The following is a 20,515-nucleotide window of genomic DNA, read 5'->3' on the forward strand; positions in this document are numbered from 1 at the left end:
ACCGGCCAAAGGGGATAATTCTTGAATTTAGCCAGCGCAACATCAAACTGCTCGAAACGCTGCATAATTATTAAAATTTGGTGAGAAAGAGCCGATAAACAAGACAAAAAGACTTATCTTTGAGTGAGGGCCGAGCCTCACTAATGCATCCGAGTGGATTCCAAATCCAACCTGTGTGAAGTCGACCCACCTGCCTTTTCTGCACGGCACTGAACAGTGCACGTTAACGCACAGGCCCTAAAACTGCCAATTTTACACTAAAATAGTCCTTCGAAATAAGACAATCCAATCAAATATAGTCACTATAACCAGAAACCAGTTTATCACAGGTAACTCCTTCAGCGCGCACAGAGGTGTTTGCGGAATGAATGCTACCGTTATACTGATTTTTTTTATACTATACGTTATGCTATATTTTTTCAATTTTTCCGTAAGTGAGTCTGTCTGTCGTATAAAATCCATTAATTCCTTCCCTAATCTGTATCCTTTCTTCACTTCTGGGGGTCTATAAAAAATGGATAACATTTTGGCAACTGTGGAAATCTTTTTGTCTAGTTTTTCGAACGGATCAATCTGTTGACTACAAGCCATCTTTTCAATTGCGGCTCTTTTGTCCATCTTACCCGAATCGTCATTTTCCACATCCACTGTTTAAGCATCAGGTCCCAGTGTGGAAATTCTAGTAGATTTACAGATCTTCACTTCTTCACTACTACTCTCTTCTCGTACAGAAGACCATACATCTTTTTCCTTCTCAAAATTTAACATTTAGCTAAGAACGTTACACATGAAGGATTATTTGCTTTGTAGTAACTTGATATTGCTTAACTAATAAGAAAATCACTGGAAACGGTCATTTATATTCAAGAGATGACGTCATTTAGGTAGATCACGGTTTTGATGACATCATTCAACATCAATTTTCTATTCTATCTCTCAATTTAGAAAATTTATTTGCGATGATGTCATGTGAAACGCATTGCCTTTCTTATCGGGTATTAACAGTAAAAGAAAAATACTAATAGCTGGTGTCATAGATGACGTCATCTAAGGGGGAGGGGGGTTGAAGGTACTACGTCGAAAATACGATTAATCTTAATGGTAAAAGTGAATCTTTAATGGATTCATAGCCTAAATGATTCCTAGGGAAGGTGTTTGGTAAGTTTTCACTCCTTTCCCCTCCAAAGAGCATTGATCTTTGGTGACCTTTTACAATATTTATGTTATAAAATCGAAATCTTGAGAAACAGATCTACTCCTAAAATAAGGCCCATCAAAATGGTTTTGAGCCTCATACCTTTACTCAATCCCGATTTATAATATTTAAAAATTTAAAAATTCAATTCTTAAATTTAGGAAAAACTCCTTGATGCAGCTTAAAATTCAACTGAAGTCGTAGGAATTACACGTTGAAAAACTAGTGTCAAGGAAAAAAAGATTGACAGCCCAAAATTAAGGTAAACCATATTTTGTCAAAATTTAGATAGGTCAAAACCTATCACATATGCAATCTACAAAGCCCCGGATATAAGAAAGGTAAGCATGATAATATCTTTCAAGGGTACATTTTAGTCCCTTAATTCACCCCTGAAAGTCTCATTCGCTTATCTCGACTACTTTTTAAATTAGCCAGAAGCTCCACAACTAGAACTTAACCTTTTGGAAAATATCAAAAGCACCTTGCCTTTTGAAAATATAGCTATGAGCAACACTGACTTTTGTCTAAAAATCATTATCCAAAAATGCTATCGTTGTAAAATATAAAGTTTTACTTTAGCAGCATAACTTGTGTTTTGACAGCTTTTCTTTGAGCAAAAAGTATTTTTATATATAAAAATGGTATTTTCAGACAAAATCTCCCCAAAAAATTGAAAACTGCCAATTAGCATTGCTACTTCGTTACCTCACTTTTTCCATGGCGCGCTGCAACCAAGTAGAGAACGAACCACGGCCCATAGCAACCAAAAACTTAAAACTGCATTTATAAAAATGTGTAGTGAGAAAAAATTGCCATGTTTAGCTAATTCAGGAATGGTAGCTATTATTTCGATTAGTTTTAATAGTAAAATGTTATGTTGGAAACAAATTTTGGTGAAATTTAAAAAAAACACCCCAAAATCCTCGAAAATAGCATTGGGTCGAAACAAAAATACACCATCGGAATTGCCATTGTTGAAAACCCCATGAAGGAAACTTACAATCCCCCACGTTGAGCAACAGGTAACATTTCTTTTTTTGCGATGTGTCTTCTTTTTTTCTTTTTAGACAAGAGAGACAAAATAGTAGTGCACTTAATTCTACTAAAAATAACGTTTTAATTAAATCATTAATTTATTTAAAATATTAAAGCATTGAAATCATAAAAAAAATTCAGATTTAGTCAAATATGCTCATGAGCATGACGCAAGTCAAAGAGGACGGGAAATTGATAAGAGAACTCAAGTTTACCCCTGAGAAGCCAGACCAACAATTCCATTTAGTGTTACTCCGTAAGATCGTAAAGATGAAAAGGCAGATGAAAGGCGTAAGATCGTAAGATGAAAAGGCACAGATAAAATACCTACATGGTTTTAATTATTCTTTCAGTTTTACTGAAGGGGCGCGATATATATATATATATATATATATATATATATATATATATATATATATATATATATATATATATATATATATATATATATATATATATATATATATTTAAAACCAAACTCTAATTGCTTTAGAATCATTATTAATTGCTTAACAACAAAGGGCATAATGTCATTCTTTTCTTTTGTGTCAATAACTTCTTATTTTAATGTAACTGACGTTCAATTTTATTCCTGTTTGTTCAGAAAATTCTTTGTCAAAAGGTAACTTGTGCCAGTAGCGGATCCAGGGGGGCGTCCCCCCCTCCTAGCGTAGTCTAAAGTAGTGTAATTTGCTTAATTAACTCAAGTTTGCGTTAACTAAACTTGCTTCTAACGCAAGTTTATCGGATGAATCTTTTTTGCGCCCCCCCCCCTATTTTTTTCAGATAAACCTATTTTGCGCCCCCCCCCTCCCCTTAAAAAAATCCTGGATCCGCCCCTGACTTGTGCAAAATCGTAAAATACGTTAAATATGTGTTTTCATGCGGAACAATTTTAGAGCAGAAGAAATCGCCAGAAGACAATCTTCAAGTCTACTTGTAGAAATTTCTACCGTGACTAAAACTAAAACTCATAAAACTGAAACCAAAAACAAAAAAAAAAAAAAAAACTAAAAAACGAAGATAACTAAAAATAACAGCGTATCATCTTTATCACTAGGACTCCAAGGCTCACTTGAAAAAAGAACAAAGATTGTATTTAAAGTATCATGGACACAAAAATGAAAACAGCCCCCCCTGGACTCATCTTACTCTATTTGTACCTAAAAAACCCTATTTTCTAAGACTTTTCTTTTAGTTGCTTCAATTTCAATATTTTTTGGGTCAATACCACATTTCGTCAGTGTTGCAATGTTGAACCGTGAAATAAGGAGGCAGAACTAATTAATTAAGTTTAACAATGCCGTTTATGTGTACAAATTCAAATATTAATGATCTGTTTATCCGCAAAGACAACTACATCCTCGAAGGAAAGCTTCAACTTCTTAAGCATTTTGGTGCCGTATGTTATTACCCTTTTTTTTGCTGGTTTCTCACAGTATATACCATCTTTTGAATTCTACGAGGCCCCCGTACCAAACAGGTTTTTTTGGTAGGTAAACAGGTCATTATACTCGGTCATTACACACTTTGCCAAGAGGATTTGCGTACTTTCACAGAGGAACGAGTACGCAATACTGGGTCCTATTGTTATTGATTTTTTTGACAAGTGCCTCTTGTCAAGACGAGTTTTTTTGGGAATGTGTCGTTTCTAAAGCTCACACTCCTTGGAAACGGGGGTCTAACTCTTTATGTTTTTGATAAGAAGCGAACAATTAAAGTGTCGTTTGAAGTCTTCATTTTTTTATGATACAATCAGAGGTTGTTCAATATATGATAACTTGAGTTGTGGTTGGGATTTGAATAAAAGAAATGGTTATGTTATTTGCTTGCATGTATAGGAATTCCAAAGTTATTTGCTTGCGTGTATAGAAATTCCCTTGTTATTTGCTTGCGTGTATAGGAAATCACATGTTATTTGCTTGCAATTATAGTAATTGCAACTGTATTTTGATTGAGTGTAAAGGAATTCCCTTGTTATTTGCTTGCATGTATAGTAATTCCCTTGTTATTTGCTTGCCTCTATAGAAATACCCATGTTATTTGCTTGCGTGTATAGGAATTCCCATGTTATTTGCTTGCTTGTATAGAAATACCCTCGTTATTTGCTTGCATGTATAGGAATTCCCAGGTTATATGCTTGCTTGAATAGGAATTCCCATGTTATTTGCTTGCATGAATAGGAAGTCACATGATAAGATCTAGAGAGAAAATGACTTCCCCGCTTCTATGCTTGAATGCATAGTAATTCCCTTGTTATTTGCTTGCGTGTATAGGAATCCCCATCTTATTTGCTTGCATGTATAGGAATTCCTATGTTATTTGCTTGCGTGTATAGGAATTCCCATGTTATTTGATTGCGTGTATAGGAATTCCCTTGTTATTAGCTTGCATGTATAGGAATTCCCATGTTATTTGCTTGCATGTATAGGAATTCCCTTGGTATTGGCTTGCGTTTATAGGAATTCCCCTGTTATTTGCGTGCATGTATTGGAAATCCCATGTTATTTGCTTGCATGTATATGAATTCCCTATTTTTTTTGCTTGCGTGCATAGGAATTCCCGTGCTATGTCCTTGCATTTATAGGACTTCCCGTGTTATGTGCTTGCGTGTATAGGAATTCCCATGATATTTTAAGAGCTTATGTCCCCCCCCCATGCTATCAGAAGAGGTTTTATTACCTTCCTATGCTATTCCTGGAGCTGATGTTCCTTCCTATGCTATCATAAGGGGCTTTTCCGTGTGGTTTTTCTTTACTTGGTACCCATTAAAAAAAAAAATTTTGTGTTAAATAATTAGTTCTTATATCTTTTAAAAGAGCTTTACGGGGTTTGAGACACTCTGTTGCCTGATTCCGTTTTGATACACTCTGTTTCCTGATTCCGTTTGATTTTTCTATACATAGTGCTCATTAAAAACGAAATTTTTGTGTTAAATAAGTAGTTCTTGTATCTTTTAAAAGAGCTTTACGGGTTTTGAGAGACTCGGTTGTCTGATTCCGTGTCATTTTTCTTTACTTGGTGCCCATTAAAAAAGTTGCTAGCGAAAACCCCGTGTGGATGAGTTGAAATAAAAAATTTTAACAAGAAATGTCTGAACAGTGTTTTGGGGGAGAGGGGGTGCGGGACAGCAGGTGATATTAGCTAATGTCAAGTGGAGGTTAAGGGCATAAGGAAAAATCTAAGCTAATAGGGGTATTTGACAATAAACTCTAGTTTTTTTAAAGAAAATTATGGAAAATATAATTCATTGGTTCATAAATCGGGGTTCACAATTCGGTGGTACAATTCGGGGTTACGTGCGCGCACGTAACCTCGTATAAATGAACCTTAAAAAAAATGAAATAAAGCTTTGTCAACAGTGCACATCTCTCCCTATTGACCCGTAAAAAACCAGTCAGGATGAAAACATGGTGTTTTTATACTGCTCACTTTTTTCTGCTGTGTAGGAACCAGTGGGGAGTCACTGTTCGGGTGGAAAGGTGCCAAGGACCGGTATCCACATAGTATGTAGTTTCAAAATATGTTTAATCACGTTTTCTTTAATTAAGTATCTGTACTGTATATTCAAGAGGTGAAATCAATAAAGATCTTGTTAATTATTAAAAAATATTTTTTTTTATAATTTCTTGCATGATATTTCCGTATTGTGTGTGTCATCTCTGTGAGTGTGTTGTTTAAAAAACAAGTCTTTCTAAAAACTTGGAGTTTTCGTACTGCTCACTTTTTGAACGGTGTAGGAAGCAGAGGGGACTCCCCGCTCATTTGGAAAGGTGCCAAGCAAAGGCATGCAAATAGCATGTAGTTTCAAAACGTGTTTAATCATGTTTCTTGAATGAAGTATCTGTACAGTATATTCAAGAGAAGAAATCAATAAAGAGACTGTTACTTACTTACAAATACTTTCATAATTTCTTGAATTTAATTTCCGTATTGTGTATCTAAGAGTTGACAGAAAAAAAAAATGTTACTTACTTACTTGCGATTTTTTTCATAATTTCTTGAATGAAGTATCTGTACTGTATATCCAAGAGGTGGAATCAATAAAGATTTTGTTACTTACTTACAAATATTTTCATAATTTCTTGAATGAAATTTCAGTAATGTGTATCAAAGAGTTTACTTCAATAAAGAAATGGTTACTTAATGAGAATTTTTTAATAATTTCTTGAAATTAATTTCTACATAATTTATCTAACTCGTGAAAACAATAAAGAGTTTGTTACTTACTTAGAATTTTGTCGTAATTTCTTGAAAGAAATGTCTTTTTGTTTATCCAACAGGTGAATTCAAGAAAGAATTTACTACTTAGTTACAATTTTTTCATAATTTCTTGAATTTAATTTCTACATCGTATATCTAACTCGTGAAAACAATAAAGAGTTTGTTACTTACTTAGAATTTTGTCATAATTTCTTGAATGAAATGTCTTTTTGTTTATTCAACAAGTGAATTCAAGAAAGAATTTGCTACTTAGTTACAATTTTTTCATAATTTCTTGAATGAAATTCCCGTATTGTGTATCCAAGAGTTGACTTCAAGAAATAAATTGTTACTTACTGAGAATTTTTTCATAATTTTTACACATGAGTTGACTTCAAGAAAGAAATTGTTACTTGCTGAGAATTTTTTCATAATTTCTTGAATTTTAAAAAATGAAATAAAGCTATGTCGACTTTGCATGTCTCTCGTGTTGTCTAAAAAACCAAAAAACCAGTCTGGTTGAAAACGTGGAGTTTTCGTACTGCTCACTTTTTGCAATGTGTAGGAAGCAGTGGGGAGTCCCCGCTCATTTGGAAAGGTGCCAAGGAAAGGCATGCAAATAGCATGTAGTTTCAAGAGGTGAAATCAATAAAGAGATTGTTACTTACCTACAAATACTTTCATAATTTCTTGAATGAAATTTCCGTATTGTGTATCTAAGACTTGACTTCAAGAAATAAATTGTTACTTACTGAGAATTTTTTCATAATTTCTTGAATTAAATTTCTACATATTGGAGCTAAGTTAAAATTGTTTGTGATAAAGATAAAAAAAGTTAATTAATTGCTATTTTTTTTAATAATTTATTTAATTAAGTATCTGTACTGTATATACAATAGGTTGAATCAATAAAGAGTTTGATAAGATAGGTGACTTCAGGATAGGGTTTGTTACATGCTTATAATTTTTTGTTACTTGCTTACAATTTTTTTCATAATTTCTTAAATGAAATTTCTGCATTGTGTATCCATGAGGTGAATTCAAGAAAGAGTTTGTTACTTACTTACTTACTTACTTACTTGCTTACTTACTTACCTACAATTTTTCATTCTGATACCTAGATTTTGACAATGTTATCCCATGTGTTTGACAATAGATGTACGCAAATTCCTTTTCTTACATCGTCGATGTTTTAATAGACATTCTAAAAGCTTGATGTGCTAGCTTACTCTAAAAAATAATGAACACATAACAATGTAATGTTTTTAATGAAATAGTGTTATGTAGAATATTAATACAAAAATATATTATGATAATTATTAATATCAATGATTAACTTTGAACATTTTGAACCTGTTCCATAAAATGGTTCACCATATTCTGTCTTTATATCGTAGTTATTGTCTTCTCTTAGTTCATTATCAGTGGAATAATCATTATTCCATTTTGAATCATACACAATTTTTACTGGTGTCTCATGAACAGGTTCAATATACTTTTCGTCTTTGGTATTATTTGATTCATTGACTGTTTGATCAATGCCAGTAACGTTTGCTGGTGCTTTGTTTTTTATCGTTTCATCTTTATATTCCATAGTGATATTTTCTGACAATACCCATTTTATTTTTCTGGCAATTTCACTGTCTATTATCACATTATTTTTACACAGGTAACAGTTTAGGCACGTAGACAAGATATGGTTTATGATATTAGTAGCAGAGTAGGCCTTTTTTTTTCCTCTTTGCTTTCATTTGAATGCTAATACCTAATAGCCGATGAAAGGTTCTATCAATAGGTAGCATGTTACCTATTGCACTAGCATGAAGATACCCCTCTTCACCAACTATTATTTTTATGTTGGCATTCTCTTTGAGTACTAACATCTCTGGAAATGATACTTTCCCATATCCACCATTTGTATAATTGAATTTTTTTGGTACTCCGAAGAAATTTAATTCCATAGTGTCATGACAACGCACGCATACGTTTCCGATAGTGCTACCATTTGTACTTGTTTCATAGTTCAAATACTTCTCCTTGTCAGCATTCAATGCTACAATAACACTAGCATGTGAACACTTTTCTAATGGGGGGTCATCCACATGTTTAATATGCACTTCATCTCTGCTATTTTTTTGTTCATTAATTTTTTGATTTATGGTAGTGTAGTTTGCTGTTACTTTTTTTTTCATTTATTCATATTTATATTACTTATTTATATTTTATTCCAATGCCCTTTTTATTTTCAAGGCAATTTAACTGTCTATTACAACATTATTTTTACAAAGGTTACAGTTTCGGCACGTCGACAAGATATGGTTTATGATATTAGTAGAAGAGTATGCATGTCTTCTTTTGATCTTCCGTTGAATGCTAATACCCGAAAGTTGACGATGGGGTGTAACAATAGGTAGCATGTTACCACAAGCACTGGCAAGAAGATGTCCCTCTTCATCAACTATGATTTTTATTTTGGCATTTTCTTTTAGTGCTATCATCTCTGGAATCTCACTCTTGCATATCCACCATCACAAGAGTTGAATTTTTTTGATACTTCAAAGAAATTAAATTCATTACTGTCATGACAATGCACACATACATTTCCAATAGTGCTACCATTTTAACTTGTTTCGTAGTTTAAATACTTCTCCTTGTCAGCATTCAATGCTACAATAACATTGACATGTGAACAGACTTTATTAAAATGCTCCATCTTCACTTCTTTAAAAGATATGACTTATGTGTTTATCGTTCCACTGCGTAAAAAACACTGATTTAATACATGCAATAGACTAGGTAGTGTCAATATCCGGACATAGAATTTCAGTGGGAAAGCCACATTGTGTCTCTGGCCAATCACAGATTACAATTATTGGAGCCGTAAGCATATTTTGTCATTTTAAGATACGTACAAAAAAAAAGGTTAATAATTTCGAAGTTTAAAAAAATAGTTTGTTTTTATGAAAAAAAAAAATATTGAATTAGAACCATCAGTTCTCATTATTATGAGTATCCAAAACTGGACTTAAGTTTCATATTTGAATCAGAGAATTGTATTTTCCATAATATTCTTACAGGAAACTAGAGTTTATGGTCAAAAACCCTTATTAACTCAGATTCTACAGAAATAGTTTATTTTTCAATCCATACCTGGACTTAAGTTTCACCTATGAACCAACAAATTGTATTTTTCATAATTTTCTTACAAAAAACTAGAGTTTACGGTCAAAAACCCTTATTAGCTTAGATTTTACACTAGAAACTTGCCCTCCACTATAACTTCGCTAATACATCCTTCTGCCAATCAACCCCTCTCCCCCAAAACACTTTTCAGACATTTATTGTTAAAAAATTTTATTTCAACTCATCCACACGGGTTTTTCGCTAGCAACTCGGCCTCCACTATAACTAAGCTAATACATCCATCTGCCAATTAACCCATCTCCTCCAAAACACTTTTCAGTCATTTCTTGTAAAAAAATTTCTATTTTAACTCATTCACACGGGTTTTTCCACATTTGAACCAGATAATGGACCTAAGTTTCACATTTGAACGAGAGAATTGTATTTTGCATAATTTTCTTACAGGAAACTAGAGTTTATGGTCAAAAACCCTTATTAGCTCAGATTCTACAGAAATAGTTTATTTTTCGATCCATACCTGGACTTAAGTTTCACCTATGAACCAATGAATTGTATTTTCCATAATTTTCTTACAAAAAACTAGAGTTTACGGTCAAAAACCCCTATTAGCTTAGATTTTTCGCTAGCAACTCGCCCTCCACTTTAAATTCACTAATACCTCCTTCTGCCAATCAACTCAACTCCCCCAACACACTTTTAAGCCATTTCTTGTTAAATTTTCTTATTTCAACTCATCCACACGGGGTTTTCACTAGCAACTTTTTTAATGGGCACCAATTAAAGAAAAATAACACGGAATCAGACAACCGAGTCTCTCAAACCCCGTAAAGCTCTTTTAAAATATACAAGAACTACTTATTTAACACAAAAATTTCGTTTTTAATGAACACTAAGTAAAGAAAAATCAAACGAAATCAGGCAACAGAGTGTCTCAAAACGGAATCAGGCAACAGAGTGTCTCAAACTCTGTAAAGCTATTTTAAAAGATATAATAACTACTTATTTAACACGAAATTTTTTTTTTTAATTGGTACCAAGTAAATAAAAACCACACGGAAAAGCGCCTTATACTAGCATAGGAAGGAAAATCAGCTCCTGGAATAGCAGAGGAAGGGGACATACCCGCATATACGCCCATGGGGGGGCAACAACAGCTCAGAAAATAGCATGGGAAGTTCGATACACTCAAGTAAATAACATGTGAATTCCTATACATGCAACGAAATAAACTTGGAATTCCGAAACGCACAGGCAAAAAAAAGTGGGAATACATAAAAATGCACTCAAATAACATGGGATTTCCTATACATGCAAGCACATAACATGGGAATTCCTATACACGCAAGCCAAAAACATGGGAATTCCTATACACGCAAGCAAATAACTTGGGAATTCCTATACATGCAAGCGAATAACAAGGGAATTCCTATACACGCAATCAAATAACATGGGAATTCCTATACACGCAAGAAAAGAACCTAGGAATTCCTATACATGCAAGCAAATAAGATGGGGATTCCTATACACGCAAGCAAATAACAAGGGAATTCCTATACATGCAAGCAAATAACATGGGAATTCCTATACACGCAAGCAAATAACATGGGAATACCTAAACATGCAAGCAAATAACATGGGAATTCCTATACACGCACGCAAATAACATGGGAATTCCTATACATGCAAGGAAATAACACGGGAATTACTATACATGCAAGCAAATAACATGGGAATTACTATACAAGCAAGCAAATAACATGGGTATTCCTATACAAGCAAGCAAATAACAAGAGAATTCCTATACATGCAAGCAAATAACATGGGAATTCCTATTCACGCAAGCAAAATAACGTTGGAATTCCTATACATGAAAGCAAATAACATGGGAGTTCCTATACATGCAAGCAAATAACAAGGGAATTCCTATACACGCAAGCAAATAACTTGGGAATTCCTATACATGCAAGCAAATAACATAACCATTTCTTTTATTCAAATCCCAACCACAAATCAAGTTATCATATATTTAACAATCTCTGATTGTCTCATAAAAAATGCCCACGTCAAACGATACATTCATTGTGCAATTCTTATCAAAAACAATAAGCTTTATACCCCTTTTTCCAATGAGAGTTAGCTTTAGTATCGACATATTCCCAAAAAACTAGTCTTGACTAAAGGCAATTGTCCAAAAAATCAATCACGCTAGGACCCGGTATTGCGTACTCGTTCCTCTTTGAAAGATGTATTGTACTCATTCCTCTTGACAAAGAGTGTAATGACCGAGTGTAATGACCTGTTTACCTACCAGAAAAACCTGTTTGGTACGGGGGCCTTGTAGAATTCAATAGATGGTATATACTTCTCACCCATGTGTTTTTTTTTGTTGATTTTTTTTTTGAAAAAAATTTTTGTTGAAAATTTGAAAACCTGCTACTACCAAAAACTGCATAGCTGCACATGGAGGTCTTTTCCAATTCCCGATTTTTTCCTCAGTTTTTAAAGATAAATATTCTTGTGTACTTTCATTATCACTGTTCTTGGTACTTCAAGGTTTTCCACAAACCAGAAAAGAAACTTAGAAAATATATATTTTGATTCTAGTATATATTTTTCTAATGTGACTCTTGCATAGGTGGAGGAAATAGACAAGAACCGGAATTTTGATTTTTCTCGGGAGGGGCTTTAAGCTATTTTTTCGGGACGAATTCAACTAACCTATAAAACAAGTTATGGTACTTATTAATTATGCGGAACACATTTCACTCTCTAAGATCTGACAAAAACTGTTTGGACTAGGTATATAATGTAATGTATTCTGCGCGGCCTGCTTTCCATAATTCTTTGTCGTAGTTTCCATAATTTTGTTTCTAAAGTATTACACTTTGCGTATATTTAGGTATATATACATATTAGGTATATAATTCCCGATTATATAGGTATATTAAAGGTATATTTCAATAGGATTAACCTAACTTCACTTCTTGGGTAAGTTCCATATAGTTAACAAGTGCCGAAGTTATTTTTAGTTCTTTGTAGCAATAAAATCATCTATCATGGTGTAAAAAAATGTTTGTCCGACTCGTGAAAAAGTACCGTAACAAAAATGCATATAAAAAAGATTTGACGCTTTTTGTGTTGTTCTTTTTTTGTAAAATACCCACCGAAAAAATACCCCGTCACCCGTTTTTTGTGACCGGTTTCCTTGTAAAGGCCCATATAATGGGAAAGTACCCAAAATCCTGATACGCCCTTGGGTACGTCCTTGAGAACTGCATTCATTAGATTATTAATTCATTAATTTAGCGAAACTCATTAAATCTTTCGTCTTTCTTTTTAGGGTTCTTTATGATGGTAAGGAAAATTTGATGCGAGATTCAGAAGCAATTTTGCAGACTCCTTATGGTAAATCGGCTAATGTAAATAACGCAGGTGCCAAAACGTACATAACCTTTAGACGGGCGAGGCTGAATTCTCCCCCAAATGTCCCCGTTGTTACTGAGATATGTGTTATAGTAACCAGTAAAGGGGATAAGCCCCCTCATTCCTTTTGCAAAATTGACAAGAATTTGAATAAAGGAATGGTGAGTTGTATGCATTTTTGATTTATTAAGTTTTATGTTAAAGAGAACTGACACATACAAAAAAAAACTCTATCGAAAGGGTCAAATGCGAATAACAATAAATGTGTTGTATATATTTATTGTCTATTGTTGTTTATATGTTGTATATATGTATAAAATATCCATTCCAACGAAGACCGTAGCAATGGACCATAGCAAAACTTCTTAAGCCACGGAACGGTATGCCGGTACGGCCTGGTAGCCACGACTTGGTATAAGATTTTGAATTTTCTGTGGCCCGTTTTATGAAAAAGAAACGTTTATTTACAAAGTGATTTAACCAGTTAACTGTTGTTTTCATACCCAAAAATTTGAATATAATTATATAAGAAAATATATAGGTAATTGAAAAATTAACAATTATAGTTCCTTTAAAGTTTAAGAAATGAAGCAAACTGTTTTTCTTTCTTTTTAAGCCAGTGAAGGAAAAATCAGGCGATAAACATTGTTGCTGTTTGGGAATGGGCATAGATGCCCCTTATTGCCCCTTCAATATAAAATTTTGAAGCCAGTAAATGGATGCGAAGTAACCCTTGGGGAATCTCAAACCTAGTCACGCTAACAGCAGAACCTCCAAGTTTGGGCGATAAAGCTATGAATACAAACTTTGCCACTATTACTAGTGTCCAAATGGTGATAAAAAAATAAATTCGTGCGTTATGTTTTTATGAGCAAATTTTTACCAAATTAATTTGGTAGTAAACGGGCAAACACACAAGGGCAGTGTGGGCACAAGGGCAAACGGGTAGTAAACAAGGGCAACATGTAGCGGAATTAAAGAAATTTTGCTGAGTTTTTTAGTATAAGTCAACTGAAGTGGAAGTAGAACAGGGCAAATTTAATTTGTATTCTATTTTAGTTTAGTGCTTTAGTTCAAAGAAATTATAAATCATTCGTTGTCATGATAAGAATTTGCAATGTTCTCACATGATGTAACTCAGCTGATATAAACCATATGAAAAAATAGATAAGACATGATGATTATATGATTTCCCAGTGAATTAGATAACCATATAGGTTAGCACGCACCTACAGAATCTGAGCGGAGATGGGGTGGAGGAGGGTGGAAAATCTGGTTAGCCTATTTCCAAATTGAGTCGTTAGCGCCTAGTCAACCGTGGTAATTCAAAGGGTGCTCACATTTTTTCGGTAAATTGAGATTTAGGCCCCTCCTCCTTAAATGAGCTCGCTTTAGTGATTGGTTCATTCCGTTTCTGAATATATAATTAGTAATTTTTGCTTTCTCCCTTTCTTGCGGGCAGAAACATTTAGAAAGTAAAGCTTTTCCAATCTTCAACGTGAGAAAAAGAATAGTACTGTATATCCACAGAAAGGGGATGTTGTTGAATCTTTTGCTTATGGGGGAAGGGGATCTAAAGCTAAAAAAGGTATATTTTGAGGCCCAGTATATTAAATTTTCATTCGAAGTTCTTCAGATGAATGTGGATGGTGAGAGAGTTTATCATCTGGCCTCACTGGATGGTGTATGGCGAGGGAGTTTATCATCTGGCATGCCATTTAAGTCCTAATTTTTGACATTTAAAATTTTGTCTAAAGAGCGTTTGATGGAGGTGACAGTGTCCATTGTATTTAATAAAAATTTATTTTATTTTAATAAAAATTTATAAAAAAATATATTGTGTAAAGCAAAGACACCTAAATGTGTCTTTTTTCTTGTAGTATTGTTCCGTAAAAATTATAGCTTGTTGTGGGGGGCTAAGTGCATGAGGGGCAAGTGGGGGGCTTGTTATAGCAAAGTGCAAGTAGTTGGTGCCAAAGGAGGAGGGCCTTCGTATTTTCTGTAGTCTTTGATGTGATACTAAAAGCGAACAAAAAAAAAACATTAAGTTAAATTTAGCAGAAATTATACTTTGTAAGAGGGGGGAGCTGCTGACCCCTCACCCATCACTCTTTACACTAAAATTGGAATTTTTTATCTCAACGTTTCAAGAATGAATGCCATGAGCCAAGAAAAGTGTGATATTATTTTCTATTGAAAATTAAAAGGGCGATTTTGTTGTATTTGCCATTAAGAATCAAGCTGTTTGGTTTGTTGAAACGTTTTAAAAGAGAACTGGTAAATAGTATATGTTAAATCATCAGCTTTCTACATTTTTCGCATTCTAGACTGCTTTCAGGAAGGCACTTGTCAAGTTTTAGTGTAAAGAATGGAAGGCCGCGGAGGGTATTCAACCAGCTAACTTCACCGTTAGCTGGTTTACCTTTGCTGCGGTATTCCGATTTTTGTGTTTTTTTTTCTGGATATTCCATGGAGGGGGGTATCTAAATTTCCTACGGTTGGTCCTACGGTCGTACGGTCGGTTGTACATACGGTTGGTACGTACGGTACGGTTGTACGTACGGTCGTACGTACGGTTGGTCCTACGGTCGTACGTGTAGACCTAACCAAATATTTTAAACCTCCTTTTGCTCATATTTTGGTTGTGCCATACGCGTAAGACTGTAAGAAAAATGTAATTGGTGATAAAAACATATTTTTTTTTAAAGTATAAAATCCTCTAGGCTTTAAAAACCTTCTGATAGCCCCCCCCCCCTAAATATCTAGAATATACCTGTGGATTTTGGCAACTAAAAAGTTACACCCTAACTTCTGAGTCGGTTTCCCCAATCCAAAATCTTCTGCCCAGAAGTGTTAATGTATTTTTAAATTGACTTTCATTTTTTAGCTGGGCTCCGATGTTTTCCTCTGTTACAAGAAGTCAATGGTAAAATCTGATTCAATAGTATACCAACCTGGTAAGACCGTTATTCCTTTTCATTGTAGGAATATGCTCTCATTTGAATATGCTAAGGGCTCGTAGCACCCCGTCTCTATTAGTCCACTCCATTTAGTGCATTTTTTTAAGTACTTAAAAAATGTACTTAATGTAATCCCTCGTTTTACAGTCGGTATGGTATTGTACTCATTTATATTGTATTCATTTACTCGTGTTGTCAATTTCAGCTAAAATTTTGACAGGGGGGGGGCTGCTAACCTCCAAAAATAGTGTAGACTACATGATGCGCGCCACGCGTAATGGCAGCATGCCATGCGTGGTGTGAAATTTGCCATGTGGGGTGCGGTGTGGTGGAACAAGAGGTGCGCTTATAGGTATAGACCATACAGTAGAGAGTGAGCCACCCCTGTGAACATTATAATGCCAACGTGTCCTCCTCGTTTAGAATATGGTGTAATAAAAATAGCATTTTTTCTATTTATGCAAAAATACGTGTATATTACAGTTTCCTTTTTTTCTTGTAGCTTGATTCTCCAGATATGCAACCCGAGGATGGACAAAAAGTTTGGTGTCTTGGGTTTCATGCAGAGTGATGATCAGTTACAATAGTCAGCTATATTAAAAAAGACAATGAAAAATCGTTTGACATTCACTCGTACTGTAGTTTAGTTCTGGCTAATTTATTATTACCGTTTAGTGTCTTCCTCCCTGTATAACATATTGAGGGACTGGAAATCCTTTCAGGATTAACCCAAAGGCCCCCCTCCCAGGAAATACATCATAAACAGGGATGTCATTTGGGGTAATACCGTTCGAGCCATGTCCTCTTTAAGCCGAATACTTCATAGAAAAAGTCACATATAGGCCTATATATATATACATATATATATATATATATATATATATATATATATATATATATATATATATATATATATATATATATATATATATATATATATATATATATATATATATATATATATATATATATATATATATATACATATATATATATATTATATTATATTAGGTACTTGTATGATATAGCGCCGATCACTCAAGAAGTGAAGTTAGGTGAAATGTATTTTCACCTAAAAGTATAATAAAAATATAAAAGTATAATAAAAATGTAATACTTCAGAAACAAATTTGGGTTATATATTTGCACATTCGGGGGGTGGGGGTAAAGTATATTGGGTCTGCATGCAAAATGTGTTAGGTACAATTATTCTGCATGCTATTAAGTAAAAATTGTTTCTATCTTCACACTGTCTAAATACTTAACCCCCCCCCCTAATGTGCAAATATATAACCCAAATTATATATTTTCCATCTATTCTGTCACTTCTCTTTGTCTTGTCTCATGCTAAGCTTAAAGAAAAAAACGAAAGAAACCGGTTCTACAATGTGTCAATGGATGAACAACTTGAGTGGTCAGCGCTATATCATACAAGTACCTTATGTTATACATATATATTATACATCTTATAGTAAAAATATATATTTTTCTTTGAATAAGTAAAAAAAACTCATGTCTTAGCGCAGTCTTTTCCCTAGTAGAATGTAATTAAATCGTTAGTTTTTTAAACATTAAAGTGTCGAAATCATAAAAAAGGTCAGATTTAGTCAAACACGTTCATGACGCAAGTCAAAGAATATGGGAATATGATAAGGGAGGAAACTCAGGTTTATCTCTGAGAAGAAGGAGAAACAAAACCAACAATTCATCAAGTTTTACTCAGTAAAATCACAAAGTTAATGGTAAAGACACAAACAAATCACGTGTAGTAGTACTTTTTGTTCTTTCAATTTTACTAAAAGGGAACAATAAATATACCTACTTTACTAAAAGGGAACAATAAATATACCTTCTCTACTAAAAGGGGACAATAGATAACCAAGCTCAAGACTTAATAGTCTTGTCCCTTGTGATGGACTTTCGGCTCTCCTTCAGTGAGGAACTGAAATTTTACTTTATTAAAATAGATTGCTCAAAAAATGCTTTGTTTGGATCAATCTTTCTAAAAAAAAATTCCAGACCGCTCCCTAAAGACATGTACTGAGTGCAACAAGAGTTGTAGGCCTATAAAACTACAAAGAACATTTGGCACTTTGTGTTCACCAGAAGCACGGAGAACAGGTAAGCACAGACGTGGAACCGAGTTTGACTCAAATGTGTTTTAGTATATAAACCTGCCATAGACAGGGGAAAATGTTTGCTACATACCAAGAAAATTGTTTTGCCTTATTTGGGTACTAAATTTACATTCAACAGAACTGAATTATGTCCCAAAATTACCTCCCCCCCATTTCGTTGAGAAAGGGATTTAGCGCACCTTTTTCCGTTAAAATATTCTTGACTATTAGTTTAAATTAGCGTCCGCTTGACGGAATTTTTCCTCGATTAAACCGGCTCTCCTGGTTCTTTTATCCATTGGATCCATATATATATATATATGTAATCATATATAATCATATAATCATATATATATATATATATATATATATATATATATATATATATATATATATATATATATATATATATATATATATATATATATATATATATATATATATATATATATATATATATATATATATATATATATATATATATATATATATATATATATATATATATATATATAATATGTGCAAATATATAATAATGTGCAAATATATAACCCAAATTATATATTTTCCATCTATTCTGTCACTTCTCTTTGTCTTGTCTCATGCTAAGCTTAAAGAAACAAACGAAAGAAACCGGTTCTACAATGTGTCAATGGATGAACAACTTGAGTGGTCAGCGCTATATCATACAAGTACCTTATGTTATACATGTATATTATACATCTTATAGTAAAAATATATATTTTTCTTTGAATAAGTAAAAAAAAAAACTCATGTCTTAGCGCAGTCTTTTCCCTTGTAGAATGTAATTAAATCGTTAGTTTTTTAAACATTAAAGCGTCGAAATCATAAAAAAGGTCAGATTTAGTCAAATACGTTCATGACGCAAGTCAAAGAGTATGGGAATATGATAAGGGAGGAAACTCAGGTTTATCTCTGAGAAGAAGGAGAAACAAAACCAACAATTCATCAAGTTTTACTCAGTAAAATCACAAAGTTAATGGTAAAGACACAAACAAATCACGTGTAGTAGTACTTTTTGTTCTTTCAATTTTACTAAAAGGGAACAATAAATATGCCTTCTTTACTAAAAGGGGACAATAGATAACCAAGCTCAAGACTTAATAATCTTGTCCCTTGTGATGGACTTTCGGCTCTCCTTCAGTGAGGAACTGAAATTTTACTTTATTAAAATAGATCGCTCAAAAAATGCTTTGTTTGGATCAACCTTTCTAAAAAAAAAATCCAGACAGCTCCCTAAAGACATGTACTGAGTGCAACAAGAGTTGTAGGCCTTTAAAACTACAAAGAACATTTGGCACTTTGTGTTCACCAGAAGCACGGAGAACAGGTAAGCACAGACGTGGAACCGAGTTTGACTCAAATGTGTTTTAGTATATAAACCTGCCATAGACAGGGGAAAATGTTTGCTACATACCAAGAAAATTGTTTTGCCTTATTTGGGTACTAAATTTACATTCAACAGAACTGAATTATGTCCCAAAATTACCTCCCCCCCCCATATCGTTGAGAAAGGGATTTAGCGCACCTTTTTTCGTTAAAATATTCTTGACTATTAGTTTAAATTAGCGTCCGCTTGACGGAATTTTTCCTCTATTAAACCGGCTCTCCTGGTTCTTTTATCCATTGGATCCCTGGATGGATAATTGATAAGCCTTTTGACCATTTTAATGACTTTTGACCCGCTTACCTTCCTAAACAAGGGTCTAAGAAGCTTTTCAAAAGTACTTGGCAACTTTGGCGTGAAGACCCCTCCATACCCTTTTTCCCCGATGGCATCCGATCAAAATTTTGAGATAGCTATTCTACTCAAAATAGTCCAAAGCTAAAACAACGATGCGTCCGGGGTTCACAACCCCACCCCTCCCCTCTCACGCAGCCCAGGTGCAAGGATTGTAAATTATGGAAGTAGCTCATTGTTTATATATAAGGTTTTCTATTAAGGAAAAAGGGTACCTTTGATCCTAGATCTTCAAAAAAACTTAGAGTGTAAAAAGCTTAGAGCTCCCAAAAACTTAGTTTCAAGGTGAAATCTGGCAATTAGCGGAACATGGCCTGTTGCATTTGGTAGCACTGCCGTTTTCAGACTGTACTTTTTTGGGGCTTTTAATTAAAAATTGGAGTAATTTTGACCATGTTTATAAGTCAAGATTATTTTTGTATGTTCAGCGACTCTAACTCTTAAGTACGTTAAGTTATGCTCCTGGCTCTGACATCAAGGTTTTAATTCCGAGAAAACCAAGCTCTGAAATCAAGGTTTTAACTCCAAGTCTTGAAGCAACGAGCAAAAACTGATTCCACAAGTACGACGCCATAGTCCTACTTAGCCACTGATTGAAGTCGCAGCATGCAACATGAATAATGACAAAACTACTTGCAGTTTTTGGTTTTACTTTTTGCCAAAACTTTGCCCA

At 33.8% G+C, this 20,515-nt stretch overlaps 1 protein-coding gene across 3 annotated transcripts in view; it reads left to right on the top strand.

Moving 5' to 3' along the window:
- Positions 1–20,515, top strand: part of Crag (DENN domain-containing protein Crag) — a 167,864-nt gene that overhangs the window by 17,392 nt on the left and 129,957 nt on the right. For all 3 annotated transcript variants that reach the window (XM_089102130.1, XM_089102132.1, XM_089102131.1), the window contains exons 4-5: positions 12,921–13,164; positions 15,891–15,960. In XM_089102130.1, coding sequence (XP_088958256.1) covers positions 12,921–13,164; positions 15,891–15,960 — 314 coding nt within the window. The remainder of the gene's footprint in view (positions 1–12,920; positions 13,165–15,890; positions 15,961–20,515) is intronic.

This window comes from Artemia sp. Qi Xiang Cuo, chromosome 16 (assembly GCF_049724085.1).
Source record: "Artemia sp. Qi Xiang Cuo chromosome 16, ASM4972408v1, whole genome shotgun sequence".
NCBI classification, from domain to species: domain Eukaryota; kingdom Metazoa; phylum Arthropoda; class Branchiopoda; order Anostraca; family Artemiidae; genus Artemia; species Artemia sp. Qi Xiang Cuo.